The 16,612-nt window shown below is 36.9% G+C and overlaps 1 protein-coding gene across 2 annotated transcripts in view; it reads left to right on the forward strand.

The window, feature by feature from the left end:
* Positions 1 to 2,035: 2,035 nt before the first annotated feature.
* Positions 2,036 to 16,612, forward strand: part of SPAG16 (sperm associated antigen 16) — a 1,060,347-nt gene continuing 1,045,770 nt past the window's right edge. For both annotated transcript variants that reach the window (XM_047721011.1, XM_047721012.1), the window contains exons 1-4: positions 2,036 to 2,252; positions 12,471 to 12,517; positions 13,615 to 13,710; positions 16,197 to 16,315. In XM_047721011.1, the coding sequence (XP_047576967.1) occupies positions 2,126 to 2,252; positions 12,471 to 12,517; positions 13,615 to 13,710; positions 16,197 to 16,315 (389 nt within the window). In that variant the 5' untranslated portion in view covers positions 2,036 to 2,125. The remainder of the gene's footprint in view (positions 2,253 to 12,470; positions 12,518 to 13,614; positions 13,711 to 16,196; positions 16,316 to 16,612) is intronic.

The following is a 16,612-nucleotide window of genomic DNA, read 5'->3' on the forward strand; positions in this document are numbered from 1 at the left end:
ACAAATGAATAATCTAATTAAAAAATGAGCAGGAGAGGTAAATATACATTTTCTTAAAGAAGACATTTCATTTACTATTTATATTTTAGTAACATAGGTATTAAAATATCTGTTTTAGAGAAGAGGAAACTAGAGGCTCAAGGAGCTTAAGTTAATTAAGATCATACAGAAGAGCCAGGATTCCTTATGTAGAACATGATATACATATTATATCTAAAAGCTAACAACAGCCAACAGCCAATATAACACACACACACAAATCAAAGTAAACATTAATTGTTCAGAAAGAACTTCCTTCTTGGCTCTCTCATGCTCCTTCATGCCTTGCCGGATGTGCAAAGCCCTGACCATTCCTCACTCAGGTCGTTTCTCAGGCAAGTGTTTACAGAAGACAAACCTGAGCATGTGAGGTAATGCCTCCTTTTGGAAGAAAGAACAGACTTTCTGTAAAAGCAGTTGATTCCCCAATTTCAGAGTTCTTCTCCTGTATTTTCAGCCCCTTATAATTGTTTCTTGCATTTGACAAACATTGAGGATATGTTTGGTGTGAGACATCAAGGACAAAGAATAAGTTATTAATAATAGATATGAGAAATGAGGGAGGATGACTAATTGTGACCCTTGGTTATTCTAAAAAACGTAACAAAACTAAGCAACTAACATCAATAGAAAACAAATCTATTTCTTAGTATCTACTTTGTGTCTGGTAAGTTCCTAATTCTTTATATTTTACTCTTTGCAGCAATGCTTTGTGGCTGGTATTATTATTATCCTCATTTTATGAGAAAATTGAGGCTAGAGGCAGTAAGTGGTTTGCCCCAAGGTTTCCTAACTAGTAAGTGTTGGAGCCAGGCTCTGGTTCCAACATCCAGGCTCTCAATCATCTATTAGGAGGTTACCAATATAATTATTATATATTTTTGGTAATAAATGGGAGCTTTTATAATGAATTGCTCTTTGTTTTCTTTTTTAATTTTAAATTCAATTTTCCAACATTAGTTTCAGATGTAGAGTTCAGTAACTCATCAGTTGCCTATAACACACAGTGCTCATCACATCACATGCCCTCTTTAATGTTTATTACCCAATAACCTCCCCTCCAGGAACTCTGTTTGTTTCCTATAGTTAAGAGTCTCTCATGGTTTGTTTCCCTCTCTGATGACTTCCCATCGAGTTTTCCCTCCCTTCCCCTATGATCCTCTGTGCTGTTTCTTATATTCCACATATGGCATCCAGTTTTCATCAAGAAACATAGAATGGAAAAGAATCTGCAACGAAAAAGGCCTAGCAGATGCTTCTGATATATACACAATACAAACCTGAAGAGTCTGTCATTGCAAAAGGAGTGCGCGTGATTGGGCCAGTATTATTTATCACACATTGTGTTAAGACCGTCTGTACCTCCTAGTTCTTATAAAAGTGTCTTTCTCTTAGCAGAAGTCAACACTATAAATACTTTCAAGCCCCAGTGTATGAAATTGAAGTCAAAACACATGTCCAGATAAATATTTTAAAGGAGGCCAAGAAGGAAATTGATTAAGGTGACTGACTACCCTAGGTCTTTATTGCTAAGCGACTGAGGTTAGTGCTGCTGAGTCAGTCTCTCAATAATGATTTCTCTCTCTCTCTCTCTTTTTTTCCTCCTGGTACCCTGGTTCTTTCTCTTTTCCAGGAGTCTTCCCTAGGGACAATTGGGGGTCTCCACACATAAAATTAAGGGGCTGATATGATGGGTATGTAAGAACCAGGAGAAAGGAAACTTAGGGAAGAAAATGAAGCGAGAAAGAAACGCTAGGGTCGAAACGGGGAGGAAAAAAAGAAAAAAAAAAGCTGGGTCTGTAAGAAAATGTATGTAATCCAAGCCAACTGTTTCTTGCTCCTCCTCTCATCCACTCCAGGAACTGCGTCCCAGGGTAACTAGGCAACAACGTTGCCGTGGTAACCAGGGCAGGTCAGAGGGCAACAACGCTTTAGGGCTGAGCAGCCCTTCAGAGCGCGGAGCTAGCCTGGTGGGAGCAGTGTGTCAGACTCTCGCGAGAGCTGCGTACGGTTGTGGGCAAGCGTCTTGTTTTTGGTCTCCGGGAGATGCGAGGCTGTCCGGGGGCGGGGCCCGGGAGCGCCTCCTATGGCTGCTAAGCAAGGGATACCCGAGTCCGCCCTGCGGGTGCTGGAGGAAGCGTTGGGCATGGACTTCACGGCTGCTGGGGACACCGCGGAGGCGGTGGCCGCCGAGGGCGCCTACTACCTGGAGCGTATCCTTACGTGTAGGCGCTGCCTCAGGCACTCCCTTTGGTAACGGGTTTGCGGGCGAGGGCGCGGGCTTCCCATCCGGGGCGTCCGCTGCGGTTTGTGGCCGCCCAGCCGGCCAAAACGCCTCTTGGACCTCAAGGTGGCGTCTGCGCCACCGTGTTCCCCTGAGAGCTACCCGCCGCAAAGACTAGCTTTTTAGGAGTGTTAGGCTACCGTGTTCCTGTTGGAAGAACATTCGGGAATCTTGTACTTAGTAACCACTCTGCAAACTTTGGATGGAAGTTTTATGTTAGGATGGTACAACAAATTGATTCAGCCCTCCTTAGGGTTTCCCAAATAAGCCCCCAGCCTTCAGAATATCGTGTGAATCAGTTCAGTCAGGAAAGTTAGGAAACCGGGGAAGACCTCTGCCTCTGGGCTTTAATGAGCGGAAGCTCTGAGCATTCAACCTGTGATTCTGTAGATACTTCAGTTGTCCAATGCTTAAATGATTTGTTTTGTAAGCGTCAACTTCCTAGGTAGTTTAGGCTATTTAATACAATTATTGCATTTTTATTTTAAAGCAACTAAATGATGACTGGTAAGCTGAGAGGCTCAGAGATGTTAGGAAGAAATCAGATAGTGATGAACAATTAACAGTGGAAATACGAGAAAAATGGAATAGTGATATGTGAATAATTAGGTTGACTATTTCTTGGGATGGCTTTTGAGCTCACATTGTCTGGGCATATAGACTTAATTGTACTGGAGAGATCGGAGAGTTATGAGGAAAAGATACCTTTTTTTTTTTTTTCAGGCAGGTAGGAGAGAGTTGATTATCTGTTTTATTCGTAAAGATATCAAGGAAACTCTAAAATCTGCCTTATTTTTTGTCCAACTGTGAATGCCCCAGCTTTAATTCAAGACTTCAGAGATCTAACAGTGATAACATTTTGTGGGCTTTGGCAAACTGTTTAACCTGTCCTGACTCAGGTTCTGTACACGTTGGTACTTCGGGGAGCTTTGAAGAACTTAGTAGCAAAGACCAAAGATAATACGTAGTATTTTATTTAAGGCAATCATTTTTGTAGGAATGTAAGTTTGAATAGTTCAAAATCAATTTAAATGGAATGTTGGTGCCTTAATGTCTTAAATGAGGCTATATACTATTCATAATTCTATAAACGGCTGCCTTTTCCAGTAATATTCCTTTTTAAATTCAGAAATGAGTCAACAATTCTTTCAGAACTTACTTACATCAAGTGTAAAGTTATCTAGTGTCCCTGCTAGCGAATGGTAGCCAGGCATCTTGTTTTTATTTACATTAAGATGATTCCTGTAACACGTAGTTTAATTGTTAACCTGAGACAAACACACTGAGTTAGCTTTTTTGCAAGTTGTGAGACTTCAATATAGCATACTTTTTAGGTTTACTTAATTTTCAGAGAGATTGCTGAGTCACAACTGTCAATATATAGTAGTCTGCACAAAACCTGTCTTACAAAGAATTTTCCAAATAATCATATTTGTAAATAGAAACGACTCTAACTTTTTACGATTTTGTTATCCAATTTCTGAATTACCTGTCCCCTTTGCTTTTCTTCCATCTTTCTTTAGTTGGCTGATATTTTGTGTTTCAACCAAAGGGTAGTCAAGGGATAGCAAAACTACATATTTTGCCAATTTTCCTACATTCAGTATTTAGGTAAGAGGTTTAGTCATGAGAGAGGCTTTAACGCTTAGTTAAAATGAAGTTCGAGGATTACTTTAGAATGCTAATTATCCCTGTTTCCCTGGGCTCTCTTAACATGCATAATTAAGAGTTGACTGTATAATGTTATTTGACATTGTTTCTTAAGGCAATTGTGATAGTTGCTGAAGTGAGACTTTCTGAGTTTAAAGTCTTTAGCTCTAAGGTAATTTAATTGAACTATCACAGTAGATAAATAAAAGTTATAATATGCACAAATGAATCAGAAATCTGATGTTCTCTACTTTGCACATATACTTAATCACTTTTAATCTACTGCGTTTGGTCTTGGGCTGCCCTTATTTATGACTGAACAGATGCTCCGCAGAACACTAGACAACAAAATATCAATATTAAGTCTTTGCAAGATACTGACTCTAATTCTCTAGGAAGTTACCCTTTTCTTTGGTGTTAAACATTTAAACATAAAGAACATGTACAGATTAATAGGGCCCAAACCAGAAATAGCCAGGATCCACTATGAGGGGAATGGCTTCATTAGTAAAGGTTCCATTATGAGTTCAGAGACTGTCTTGAGGAAAAATAATTCTTAACCCTGCAACACCCCTTCTTTGTAATCTAATACCTGTAAAGGTAGGAGTTATCTGTTTCTCTTCTGAGCAGTTCAGGATATCACTGCTTTTATTTTTTAAACTTCCACAAGGCAAGATACAAACACACATGCACCTAGTTCCTTTTTTAGCTATCTCCAAAGCTTTTAAGAAATCTGTTTACAGAGTATGAGTTCTCTGGAGAACTGTTCATTAGAAAGATATTTGCAACATTGTAAAATGTAAGGCAAGTTTTTTTTTTTTTTAAAGATTTTATTTATTTATTTGACAGAGATCACAAGTAGGCAGAGAGGCAGGCAGAGAGAGAGTCTGGGGAAGCAGGCTTCCCGCTGAGCAGAGATCCTGATGTGGGGCTTCATCCCAGGACCCTGGGATTATGACCAGGGCTGAAGGCAGAGGCTTTAACCCACTGAGCCACACAGGTGCCTTACAAGGCTAGGTTTTAAGTATGTGCTTTGTAAAGGGTCAGGTGCTTATAGAGGTTGGCTGCCTTTGACAATGAATTCTGTGTTAGAAATGAGTATTCTTGGGTAAGGTTTTCATTTACAGTGGGAACTGCAGTTAATATGTGGCTGTGGACATTTGGGAATGCTCAATCCAACTGCAGATGCAGGCTGGAATTACTGTACTAAGAAAGCTAATACTTAATTGATTTTGTTGCTACTTGTTGAAAGACTCGTTCAAGGAAGAATAATGGAATACATGGACTCTAGGAAAGTGAACCCCCCCAAAGTGTACCTCCCTTTGCACTGATTGTCTGCTCCCTTAACTAGATTTTGATTATTTTATCTTTCAAGGCATTCCAACATTAAGAATTTCACTAGTTAGATCATGGACATGTTTGCTGGCCACTGAAAAGGTCTCCTTTGCCCCCAACAGCAATTTCTGAGGGTTGAGTGAGTTTAAGCCAGTCCTTTGAAGCTAATCAATTCTGAATGCAGTCCCGAAGTCAGCTATTTATGAAAATGCAAAATTAAAGATTCTACTAAACTAGTCACCTGAAATATGGTCATCATACTTAGATACCCCATGTAATAAGATTCATGCTTGTTTTCTTAAATGACATCATAGACAATCTTTCATTGCAATAGTAATGTTCACTGATCACTTTGTTTAATTAAAATTTAATTAATTAAAATTCTATTATTTTTAACATTTAGTTATTTTTCCCTTCTGTTATGTTACTTCTCTGGAATGTTTATAGTATTGAGTGAGAAGATATTTTTAAAAGCCTTAAAAATCATTATGTACTCAAGTCATCTCTTTCTTACTATCATTGGAAAAACGAATTTTCCCCTGGGTGCTTAGTTGCACCCTACATATATTCAAATAAAAGGATAAACAGTTTGAATGTAGACTCTAGACCAAAAAACATGTTACTAAACCCGTAGTGCCAAATTTTACCTGCATGAAAATCATAAGCTATCTGAAAAGAAAAAAATTGTATTTTGTTGTGTGTCCTCTAGTCTGGGCAAACTTTAATGCGCATATGATTCAAAGAATATGGATCTTTAAAAAAAGGACTCTAATTCAGTAAGTCCCAGTCAGGGTTGAGATTCTGCATTGCTGATAAGCTCCCAGGTGCTGCAGGTGCTGTTGGTCTAAGGAATATAATTGAAGTAAGAAAGCTGTAGGCCAGTTTCTTTACTACTGGCCTTTACATTTTCAGATAAGAGGTATAATATGTAGAGCTCATATCCTTGGATCTCCTGGCTTAGAAGTTGGAAAAACTTAAACCACCACCCACCATGAGAACAAAGAGACTTATATTTTGAAAAAAAGTTATTTTTCAGCTTCTGAGGCAGAAGATGGCGGTGGTGTCTGGGGCAGGAGTAGTCAGTAAATTTCCACTCTTGCCTAGTCTGTTGAATCAGTAGTGGCTTTCTGGTGTGTCGTGTTAATAAGTGTTCTGAGATCTCCTGAAGCCTTAGTGGGAAAGACTGTTGGAAGCAAACAACAATGGGCGAAGTGGAAGCAAGTGTGCCAGTTATTTGCCATCTTTGCTATATATTATTCAGTTAACTTACATTATTGAAACTGGCATTCCTAAGAAAGCGGACCATGACTATGATGTTTGCTATTTACAATACTTTTATTTCAGTTTAGTAAGTAAAATGTTGATCATCGAGGATCCAGGCTAGATTTTAGATTGCCTCTGTGTACATTGGCTCTGCAGTGATGGCAAAAATTACAAAGCAATTTCTGTCTATAGTAGCTTTGGGAAATCATGTAAAATATAATTAGCTATATGTTTCACTCCAGTTCTTTATAAAGATGCTGTGGCTAGCAGTGATTGCTACCTCCAGTGCAGCAATGGAAGAGACCCGTGTGTGAGGAAGTTTGTATGGTGCTCACATCTGAAAATTGTTCATAGCTTTCTGGCTGTGGTCCATTTGCAGAACCTTGTTTGTGACCCCCATTGTATCAACTGTGACCTCAAGCTCTGCTCCATTACCCCAGCTGAAATGTTTCTCTGAGGCTTCTTGTAGTTGTGTCTTCTGTAGTGCTGTGATGGATTTAGGGTTTCCTGGCAATTTCAGTGTGGATGTATATTGGTCTATCTTCTGATAGGATCTACAAGGTAAGGATCTGGTACAAATTCTGCTAGTGCAGAAACAACCAGTTAGTTCACCCATGGTGACCAAATACCAGGGAACTGATTCATAGTACGCAAAATCACAAGTCCTACTAAATTTCTTCCAAAACGAGTGGACATGTGGAGTGAGACCCTTGGTCTGAGTGTAGATTCTGACTCTAGAAAGTGGGTGGTGCTATGGGCTGTGTCTGCAGGTCAGGGAGGAAGGGGAATCACAGACTCTACCCTGGGCAAGAGTAGACTAGAAAACCAGGCCCAATTTTAAATGTCAAGTTGACCTCGAACAGGCAGAAAGGCATTAACTACATCTGAAGGAAATAGAAAGGACAGAAAAAATGAATTTTGGAAATGGAGTTCAACAATGTTTTTTGAAGGAATACTAGGCAGATAATAAGAAGGGAGTTTTATAAGGACTCAGAAGCAGGTTGGCATTAGGAAACGGATGGTAAGCCAGAATTCTGGCTTATTCTGCAATGGAAAAAAAAAAATCACTTGCCTGAGACCTGTGACCAGCTTCATTGTATGGACATTTCCTGGAGAATAGGATCACTTAAGAGATTAGATTACACAAGAAAGTTGTTCAGTAAAAGTAGAACCAGAGTAAAGGGTTTTTATCATTCAGGCAATTCTTGGTCAATTGCTTATTCCTATCCTGGCAACACTGTTTCTAAAGTAGTGCTTTCCAACCTTTTTTACACATGGTGTTTCATCATATCTTGCTTCACTCAGTCTTTCTGGCTGTCCCAAGGGCCAAGAAAATCAATATCTGTACCATCCACAGTGTTCTTTTTATGATAACCGAAGAGTGCAATTTCTCTCAGGCTTCAGAGCCAGAAATTGGTGTACATCTGCTGAGAAACTCATCTGTTTTCATTGGATGGATACTGAATTGGTATCTAATTACATTGCCCTCTTTACTCTGACTGCTGGGAAGCTTTGGGTCAAACCTGTGGTTTAGGTTTGACCAAATTAATGAAACTTTATGGCAGGTACTACAGCTTTACCTTTGTCTTATTTCTCTTCTTTCTCGTTCTCTTTTAATTTTCATATTTACTTATTTTTATATATCTTTTTTACTGTATGCTTATTTGTAAACTGCCGCACAGTCATTTGGGTATTCATTTGTGCATTTGTCCATGTGTTACTGGCCAGCTAAGCCAGATAGACAGATGCATACAAACATACTTGCCAAAGTACATTTATTTCTTCAGTAATACTGCAACATCACATTTCAAATCAGTTGCTCCTGGGAAGATTTTTCTCTACAAATCATTTTTGTGGATACTGAAAATACCAATCAAGGAAAATAGTGGTTTCTATTTTGGATGTTTGTCCTCTTCCTTACCTTTTGTCTCATTAATCTATTGCCCTTGGCTGATTCTATCTTTCCGTCTGCAGCCCTGTAGCTCTTTTATACCTCTCCCTCCTTCAGGGTCTTCAAATTGAGCTATTTAAATGTTTGATTTAGCTGTTGGTAATATAACACTTCACAGTTTGGAAAATAAGTGAGAGCTCATTGCTTAGGATTTTGATAGAAATTGCACATTCTTTTTGTGTCACTGTAGAAACATGTAGAAACTGTAGAAATACGATATTGTAGAAAATTCCTGGTCTTTTTATTCAGAAAACATGTCTCTATCACTAGTAGGTATATGATTTTTGTCAAATTTCTTAATCTCCCTGATACATTTTCTTTCTTTCTTTTTTTTAAATTTAGAAATGACTGTATCTGTGTTACTCAATCTCACAGGATTGTTATTAGGATAAATATGATAGTGATCCATATGACAATACTTTTTAAGGTTTATAAAATGATATTTTTTCATTCTTTTTGATTTTGGGGAAACAATGTATTATTAGGGTTTGAAAGCTGTTGCCTCGAGTATTTTCTAGGTAGCAATGTGGCAAGTTTGATAATTCCAAATCTTTGAGGACAAATCACTTTTTTCTTCTGTATATTGCCATTAACAACCTATGCTTTGATGTTTCATCTTCACATTAATCTTATCAGTTGGCTTATTTACAATTTCAGAGTCTATCCAAATGATTTTAGAATGTTTACTTGTGAAATTTATTATGTTATGATCAGTGATGAAGGATGGCTTTGCTTTTCTGGAGACTTAAAGACAAGTGATTCTTACAAAATCAAGTTTTAGTAATTGTCATTCAGAAGAGGATATTCTTTTCCATAAAAAAGGGGATTGGTTTCCTGTAGCTGAACCTCAGGAAATTTTATCTAATTAAGTGAAAATGTGTCAGAAAAATATAAATTTAGAAAGGAGGAAGATTTAGAATGTATTTTTTTAATCCATTTATCTTAATGCATGGGAGAACTGGGCCATGAAAGACTTATGTGACTTTTCCACAGGTCCTCCTCTCTTTCTAGAAGAGGAAAACAATAACAAATACTTGCATAGCATTAACTAGAAGCCAGGCACCACTCTAAATGCTTTACATATGTTAACTCCTTTCATACTCTTGAGACCTCTTAAGGTATTATGATAGCCAGCTTTCAGAATGATGCCCGGTGATCTCCGCATCCTGGTCCTCATACTCCTGTATAGTTCCTTATGTATTGAATAGGGTTGACTTATGTAACAGATAGGATAGTGAGTAAATGATGATGTGTGTCTTCCGAAGCTTGGTCATAAAAGGTATTGTGGCTTCTACTTTGTTTTCTTGTATTTCTTTTTCTGGAGGTAGCTAGCCACTATATCTTGAGAATGCTTAAGAAGCTTATAGAGAGACCCACATGGGGAAGAATTGAAACTTTCAGCCAGCAAAGTTAGAGCCATCTTTGAAATGAATACTGTTGCCTCAGCTGTGCCTTCAGAAGACAGCAGCCCTGGCTGCCTTCTTGACTGAGGCCTCATGAGAAACCTCAAATCAAAATACACAAGCTAAGTCACTACTGAATTCTTGACCATGATACTATGAGATAATGGATGCTTATTGTTAGGCCTTAAGTTTTGGGGAGTTGGCTATGTAGCAATAATAAAAAGTACAGATTTTGGTACCTGGAAGTGGGATTCCAACATAAGAAATACTTTAAAGTATTAGAGTGGCCCTGGAACTGAATATAGGACAGATGTTGGAAGTTCTTTAAGTAGGATGTTAGTGAAAGCTAAAATACCTTGAACAGACTATTAGTGGAGGTCTCATGGTCTTTAAGAATGCTGCTGGCAAGGGATTAAAGGAGAGTGAGGTCAGTGCTATTGAAAACTGTTCCATAGCAGTAGATAACTAATATAGTATGTACTTCAGTCCTGGTACCCAGTACGGGTAAGTTCAAAATTACAGGATCAGCTGTATGCAACTTTATGCAGCTTTTTATTTCTGTAGTATTTTAATCTACTAATCTAAATTAGATTAATTAATTTAATTAAAAATCTAGTTTTTAATTAGTCATTTAATTAGTTGTTTAATTAGTGAATTTACTAGTTATTTTTTTTGAGCCTATATCACTTTTCACCATTTTTTGGGGAGATACATTCTTGTTTGACAGTGTCCGGTTCCTAAGGATTGGTCATAACTGAACTAGGTTTAAGTGCGTCCTCAAGTGGGTAAAGCAAACAGTGAAGACTTACAGCTTATGATGGAGCTGAATAACTAAAGACTGCATAACTTATCTTTTAGAGGTTTAGAACTGTGTGTAAGATAATTGGCAAACACTTCAAGTGTTTACGTAATATAGAAAACGAACATGGAATAATGAGAGGTTTAAGTATAGTGTAGTGAAACCTAACTTCCGGGGCTAATTCCCAGCTGTGTTAGGTCCTAGCTGTGTGACCTTGTGTCTGTAAGTCTTGATCTACAAAATGGAGATGAAAATAGCTTGTAGGTAGGCTGAAGACGAAAGGAGTTGATTCATCATGTAAAGCCCTTAAGGACAGGGCTTGGCTTCTGTTAAATACTTTGTAAATGATACCAATTCTTACTACAAGTAGCTTCAGGTGTTTTATACACTTTTAGCTAGCTCTTGGAAGATGATTTCTCATAACCCGTAGCAGGATGAAAACTAGGCTAATCTCATCTTTGATTTTCATAACCATTACTGTATGTTAAAAAGCTTAATTTCATACATTTTGAACTTGGCATAATCACATGTATACATTAGGAAAAATGTAAACAAAATAACGTTATTGGTGTATGTTGTGATTTCTTTCAAAATTAAATATTATCTTGAAATTATCATTTGTAATTAAAGTAACTTGTAATTTTTGAAAGTCTTACAACAGTGCTGTTAGAATTTTTTATTATGGTCATTTCCCTGATATTTTAATGTTTATTTCTTTTTTTATATCATTTAATTTAATTTTATTTCTTTTCAGTATTCCAAAATTCATTGTTTATGCACCACACCTAGTGCTCCATGCAATATGTGCCCTCCCTAATACCCACCACCAGGCTCACCCAATCCCCCACCCCACTCCCCTCCCAAACCCTCAGTTTGTTTCTCAGAGTCCACAGTGTCTCATGGTTTGTCTCCCCCTCCGATTTCCCCCAACTCACTTCTCCTCTCCATCTCCCAATGTCCTCCGTGTTATTTCTTATGCTACACAAGTAAGTGAAACCATATGATACTTGACTCTCTCTGCTTGACTTATTTCACTCAGCATAATCTCTTCCAGTCCCGTCTGTGTTGATACAAAAGTTGGGTAATGTTAATTTCTTGATAATTTATGAAGTACTGAATTAGGATTACTGTATAGTTTATATTTGCTTAAAAATTAGGCTTCCTTTCCTGAGTACAAAATTTAATTTTAAAATTGAGATAATAAAGAAGAGATTAAAGTAACTTTTATTATGAAAACATTGAAATACGTTTTTTACTTATATTTAAATATAGGTGTGCTTCTGAAAAATTCATAGTACTTTAAATAAAGAAGTCAGAGTACACTGTGAGTGACTCAGGAGCTCTGGGAAATTAAGTTAGTTTGAGATAGATTTAAAAAATTTACTGCCATAGTTTTCCTGTCCATCATTTTTCTTATCTCTTCCTAATTTATATTATCTTATTATGTACATTTTTGTAAGCCTTAGACTCGAATTGGAAATCATTAGATAGTAAATAGAAATATGGAAAGGCAGTTTTTCATAGGTTTGGGTTATGTAGAACAATAATTTAAAATAATAATGAAAAATACTTTGTTTCAAAATGTATTCGTAGGTTGTACGGGGAAGAGAAATTTTAAAAAACAGTTTAAATTACATTTACCAACTTGGTAAGATAACTGGATCTGATACTAAATTTTAACGTCAAATCAATTTTAATAAATAATTTTTTCATATATTTTGAGATTGACACTTGACAAGATTTCAGAGGTCACCATAACTGAAGCATCTGAAGATGATTATGAATATGAAGAGGTAATTTTTTCATTTTAGGTATTTAGCCTGTAAATTCACTAGTCATTCTTATGAAACATTCATTTTATTTTATAATTTTTTGTTTTCCTTAAGAGATGCTGGTTTTTCGCTGAATTACCTAATACCAGCTATTTAAGAGTGAAGGGTAAAAGTTCTGTTTGAAAGTTTGGATTGGTTAATGCATCTGTCTCTTTTGGTTTTCCTGGTACTTGTGCTTCAAAGTTAGCTTCTTCTCCCTTGCTTTGTGGATCCTTACTACAGACTGTCATCTCTGCCCAGCATGCATTCCCTAATATCCATTCTGTTCTAGGATGGGTTTCCCAGAGTCCCACTACTGGCTGTGGCTCAGATCCCGTGCTTCCCTTCAGCTTATATATATTATAATTCTGTATAGTGTAGTTCCTGTCTCACATCTTCTCTTTAATTCACTGTTCAGATGGGACCTATCATTATTTCTGAGAGTTGGCACATTGAGTTGCTCCTAGATGACAGACGTTGTAAGTACAACTGTGAAAGCAAGCCCGGCAGTTCGTGGCCTGGGCAAGTAAAAGAACAATCAGTAGATAAACTTTTTATTACTATTAGTAAAATAAAGATAATATGAATACGTGCCACATGAAATTACTGAAGGTTTCATATGAAAGACAGAACTGATCAACACATAAGAAGCATGTGCTAAGTGTTAACCATCATTAATATCATAATTACAGTCAATTACATTCTTCCAAGAACTTAGCATCTAGGCAGTGAGTTCTATTTTTTTTTTTTTTTAATAAACTAGACATTGGTAGTTGCTAGTGAGTTGAGAAAAAGAAGCGGCCTTAAATTTTTTCTCAGCACAGTTGTTAGACTCCGTTTATCCTTATATATAAGAGTGAATGCCCATATGCTGATCTCGAGTTTATCAAACGTGACATTGAGTTATGTCCTGCTTGTAAGTTATCCATTTGTCACAGAACTTCAGCCTGACACGGTGTCTTACATAAGGTGTATTTTTTTTTTGGTCCATTGTTTTGTGAGAAAAATTATTTCTGAAATGAAGTAAGGTATTTTTAGGTTCCTGATTGCTCTTCCTATTCTCTTTCTCTTTGATTTAGATACCAGATGACAATTTTAGCATTCCAGAAGGTGAGGAAGATCTGGCAAAAGCAATTCAGATGGTCCAAGAACAGGCTACAGATACTCAGATTTTGGTGAGAATTGAACAAAACCTGTTGTTTGTGTAGTTTGAATACAGTCTATAGTTTAGCAGTGAGACTAAGTTTTACTGGATAGACTTAAGTTTTACATACTAAATGCTGTCCTATCACTTGTTACACCTTTTTCTCTTCTATGTTTTTATCATTGTACCTTCACTTTAAGTAAGTAGTCATATTTATTCTTTTTTGGATTGTAATTTTCTACATCATGGTTACTCTTGCATAACCTCACAAAAATGACACCTTCCTTCAGAACTCTGCCTGTTTAATATCACTGGATGTTAAACCAAAGATTTTTAACACTAATGTACAGAATTTGGTATTAGATACGGATGCTAAAATGTGTTTTGTAACACATTAAAAAATAAGAAAAAACGTATAGTCCTCTCTTCTTTTCCTTCTGTATTCCCAATTCCTTCAAGTATCATCCATCTCATTCTAAATATCATATTCAAATTTATTGACCAGAAATGCCAAGGTAGCATTTATTATTGTGTAATGAATATTTACTTCTGGCCATATTATACCTTTATCCAGCAATTATGTATAATCCTCCACCATAATGCAGACTTGCAGGCAGAGATGCTGTATTCTGCCACCCTGGCATCTTCCATGTTGAGGCAAGGTTCTGCACATAATCAACCTTCTTATATAATATCTTTAAGATGATCTTAGGAGGGACGCCTTGGTGGCTCAGTCAGTTAAGCATCTGCCTTTGGCTCAGATCATGATCTCAAGGTCTTAGGATCAAGTCCTACATTGGGCTCTTTGCTAAGTGGGGAACCTGCTTCTCTCTCTGCCTGCCTTTCTCTCTCTGCATCCCTCTCCTGACAAATAAATCAATAAAAATCTTTAAAATAAAATGACCTTGGGGAAGATATTACAAATTATCCTTCTTGAGTGTTAAAAATTTCATTTTAAAACCCTAGTCATTTGTCAGGAAGTTTCTGTAGCCTCCTAAATTTGCTTTAGCTGATCATTGTTTTGAATGTGGTAGCTACTAGTAATTAAGATCAGCATTAAATTATGTGTAGCACTTTTTTTTTTAAAGATTTTATTTATTTATTTGACAGAGATCACAAGTAGGCAGAGAGAGAGGAAGGGAAGCAGGCTCCCCACTAAGCAGAGAACCCGATGAGGGGCTCGATCCCAGGACCCTGGAATCACCACTTGAGCTGAAGGCAGAGGCTTTAATCCATTGAGCCACCCAGGCACCCATGTGTAGCACTTTTGAAAAGAACTTTTTGGGGCAACAGAGATTCTTTCCTCACTGAATTTCTGTGTAACTATTACCAGGTATATAACATTTACCTGGCATGTGACCGTTACCATGTTAAGAAGGGGAAGGAGGAAAGAAAGTCTGCTGTTAAGTTTCTGTATATTTGAAAATAGATCTGTCTAAATAATCAGGTGTTAAATTGGTAAGTTCTTGCCAATGTGAAGAAAATGAAGGCACTCTAGAGACAGTGATGCTTTGATACTTTTAAGTATCTACCCGGTATTTGACTTATTTTATATATTGACTTGTGGTAGTTTTATGGCTGTCCTAATTTCATATCTCACTTGGTGAAATATCTCTACTTTTCTAGTTCAGGGGTCTGCAAACTTGTTCTCTGGGGTCATATAGTAAATATTTTAGATTTTGAAGGCCGTAAGGTGTCTGTTGCAACACACTTCTCTCTTGTTGTGTGAAAGCAGCTGTAGACAATATGTAAACAAATGGGCGTTGCTGTGTTCTAATAAACTTTACACAGTTAGCCAACCCCGATATAGTTGATAGACTTACTTCTGTTATGAAATGGTAGGATAAGCCACTCACTAGCACATAATTTCTTCTGTAGCATCGTGTTTCTAAAGCTCAAGGCACCAACATTCATTATATTTCTTTTTATAATGATAATAATAGAAATAATTAAAAGGCCCATACTTTTTTTCTCTTTTTTAATGTTTTCTATGCTATTGAAAGGACAAGCTGTCCTCATTGTTCTTCAGATAATCTAGTCACACTCTTGCCTCAGAGTCTTTGTATTTGCTGACGCTATAACTGAAACATGACTCTATCTTCCTCTAGATTTATGCTCAGATTCCACTTTATCCGTGAAATCTTTCTTCATCACCCTACAGCCCAGCTCCACACACACATCTGCCCTACCTTTGGCTCTCCTTCCCTTCATTCCTCTGCTTTTTTTCTGCCAGGCATTTAGTGCCATCTGCCATATTGTATATTTTTAATGTAGTTATTCATTTTTTTTCTCCATCCACTTGACTATTAGGTATGAAGACTGAGTTTCATCTAGTGTGTAAATTCATTACTGGTTTATCCCTAGTGATTAAAATAGTTCCTGAAGCATAACCCTCAACAAAAATAAATGAAAAATGAACAAATGAATGAATAAATGAACAGCTTATTTGTACCAATAATCAAAGCTTAGTGATGATTTTATATTTTCAAAATGAATAATTGTGCATTTAAATTTCAGGAACAGAAAACAGTTCTTCCTTCAAAGCAACTAATACCTGAAGTTATAGAAGACTTTCTCTGCAATTTCCTAATCAAAATGGGAATGACCAGAACTCTTGATTGCTTTCAGTCTGAATGGTAAACAATTATGTGGATAAATAGGAATGCTAACATGTACACTTTTAACTGTCTTCAAGGACTTGAAGTCGTTCAGCTTACGCGAAATGGATGAAAGGGATGGAAACCTTTCCCATCCCTACCACTGGAAGTACAACACACACACCTACACACACACACACACTTTCTCTTTCTCACATAATTAAGAAACCAATTTAAAAGAAGTTTTTATTAAACACACTTTCTAAATATTCAGTTGAGTGATTTTCAAAAGTAAAAAAATGGAGTATCTCCTGGGATTCTATAATACAAAGCTCT

This window comes from Lutra lutra, chromosome 3 (assembly GCF_902655055.1).
Source record: "Lutra lutra chromosome 3, mLutLut1.2, whole genome shotgun sequence".
Lineage (NCBI taxonomy): Eukaryota > Metazoa > Chordata > Mammalia > Carnivora > Mustelidae > Lutra > Lutra lutra.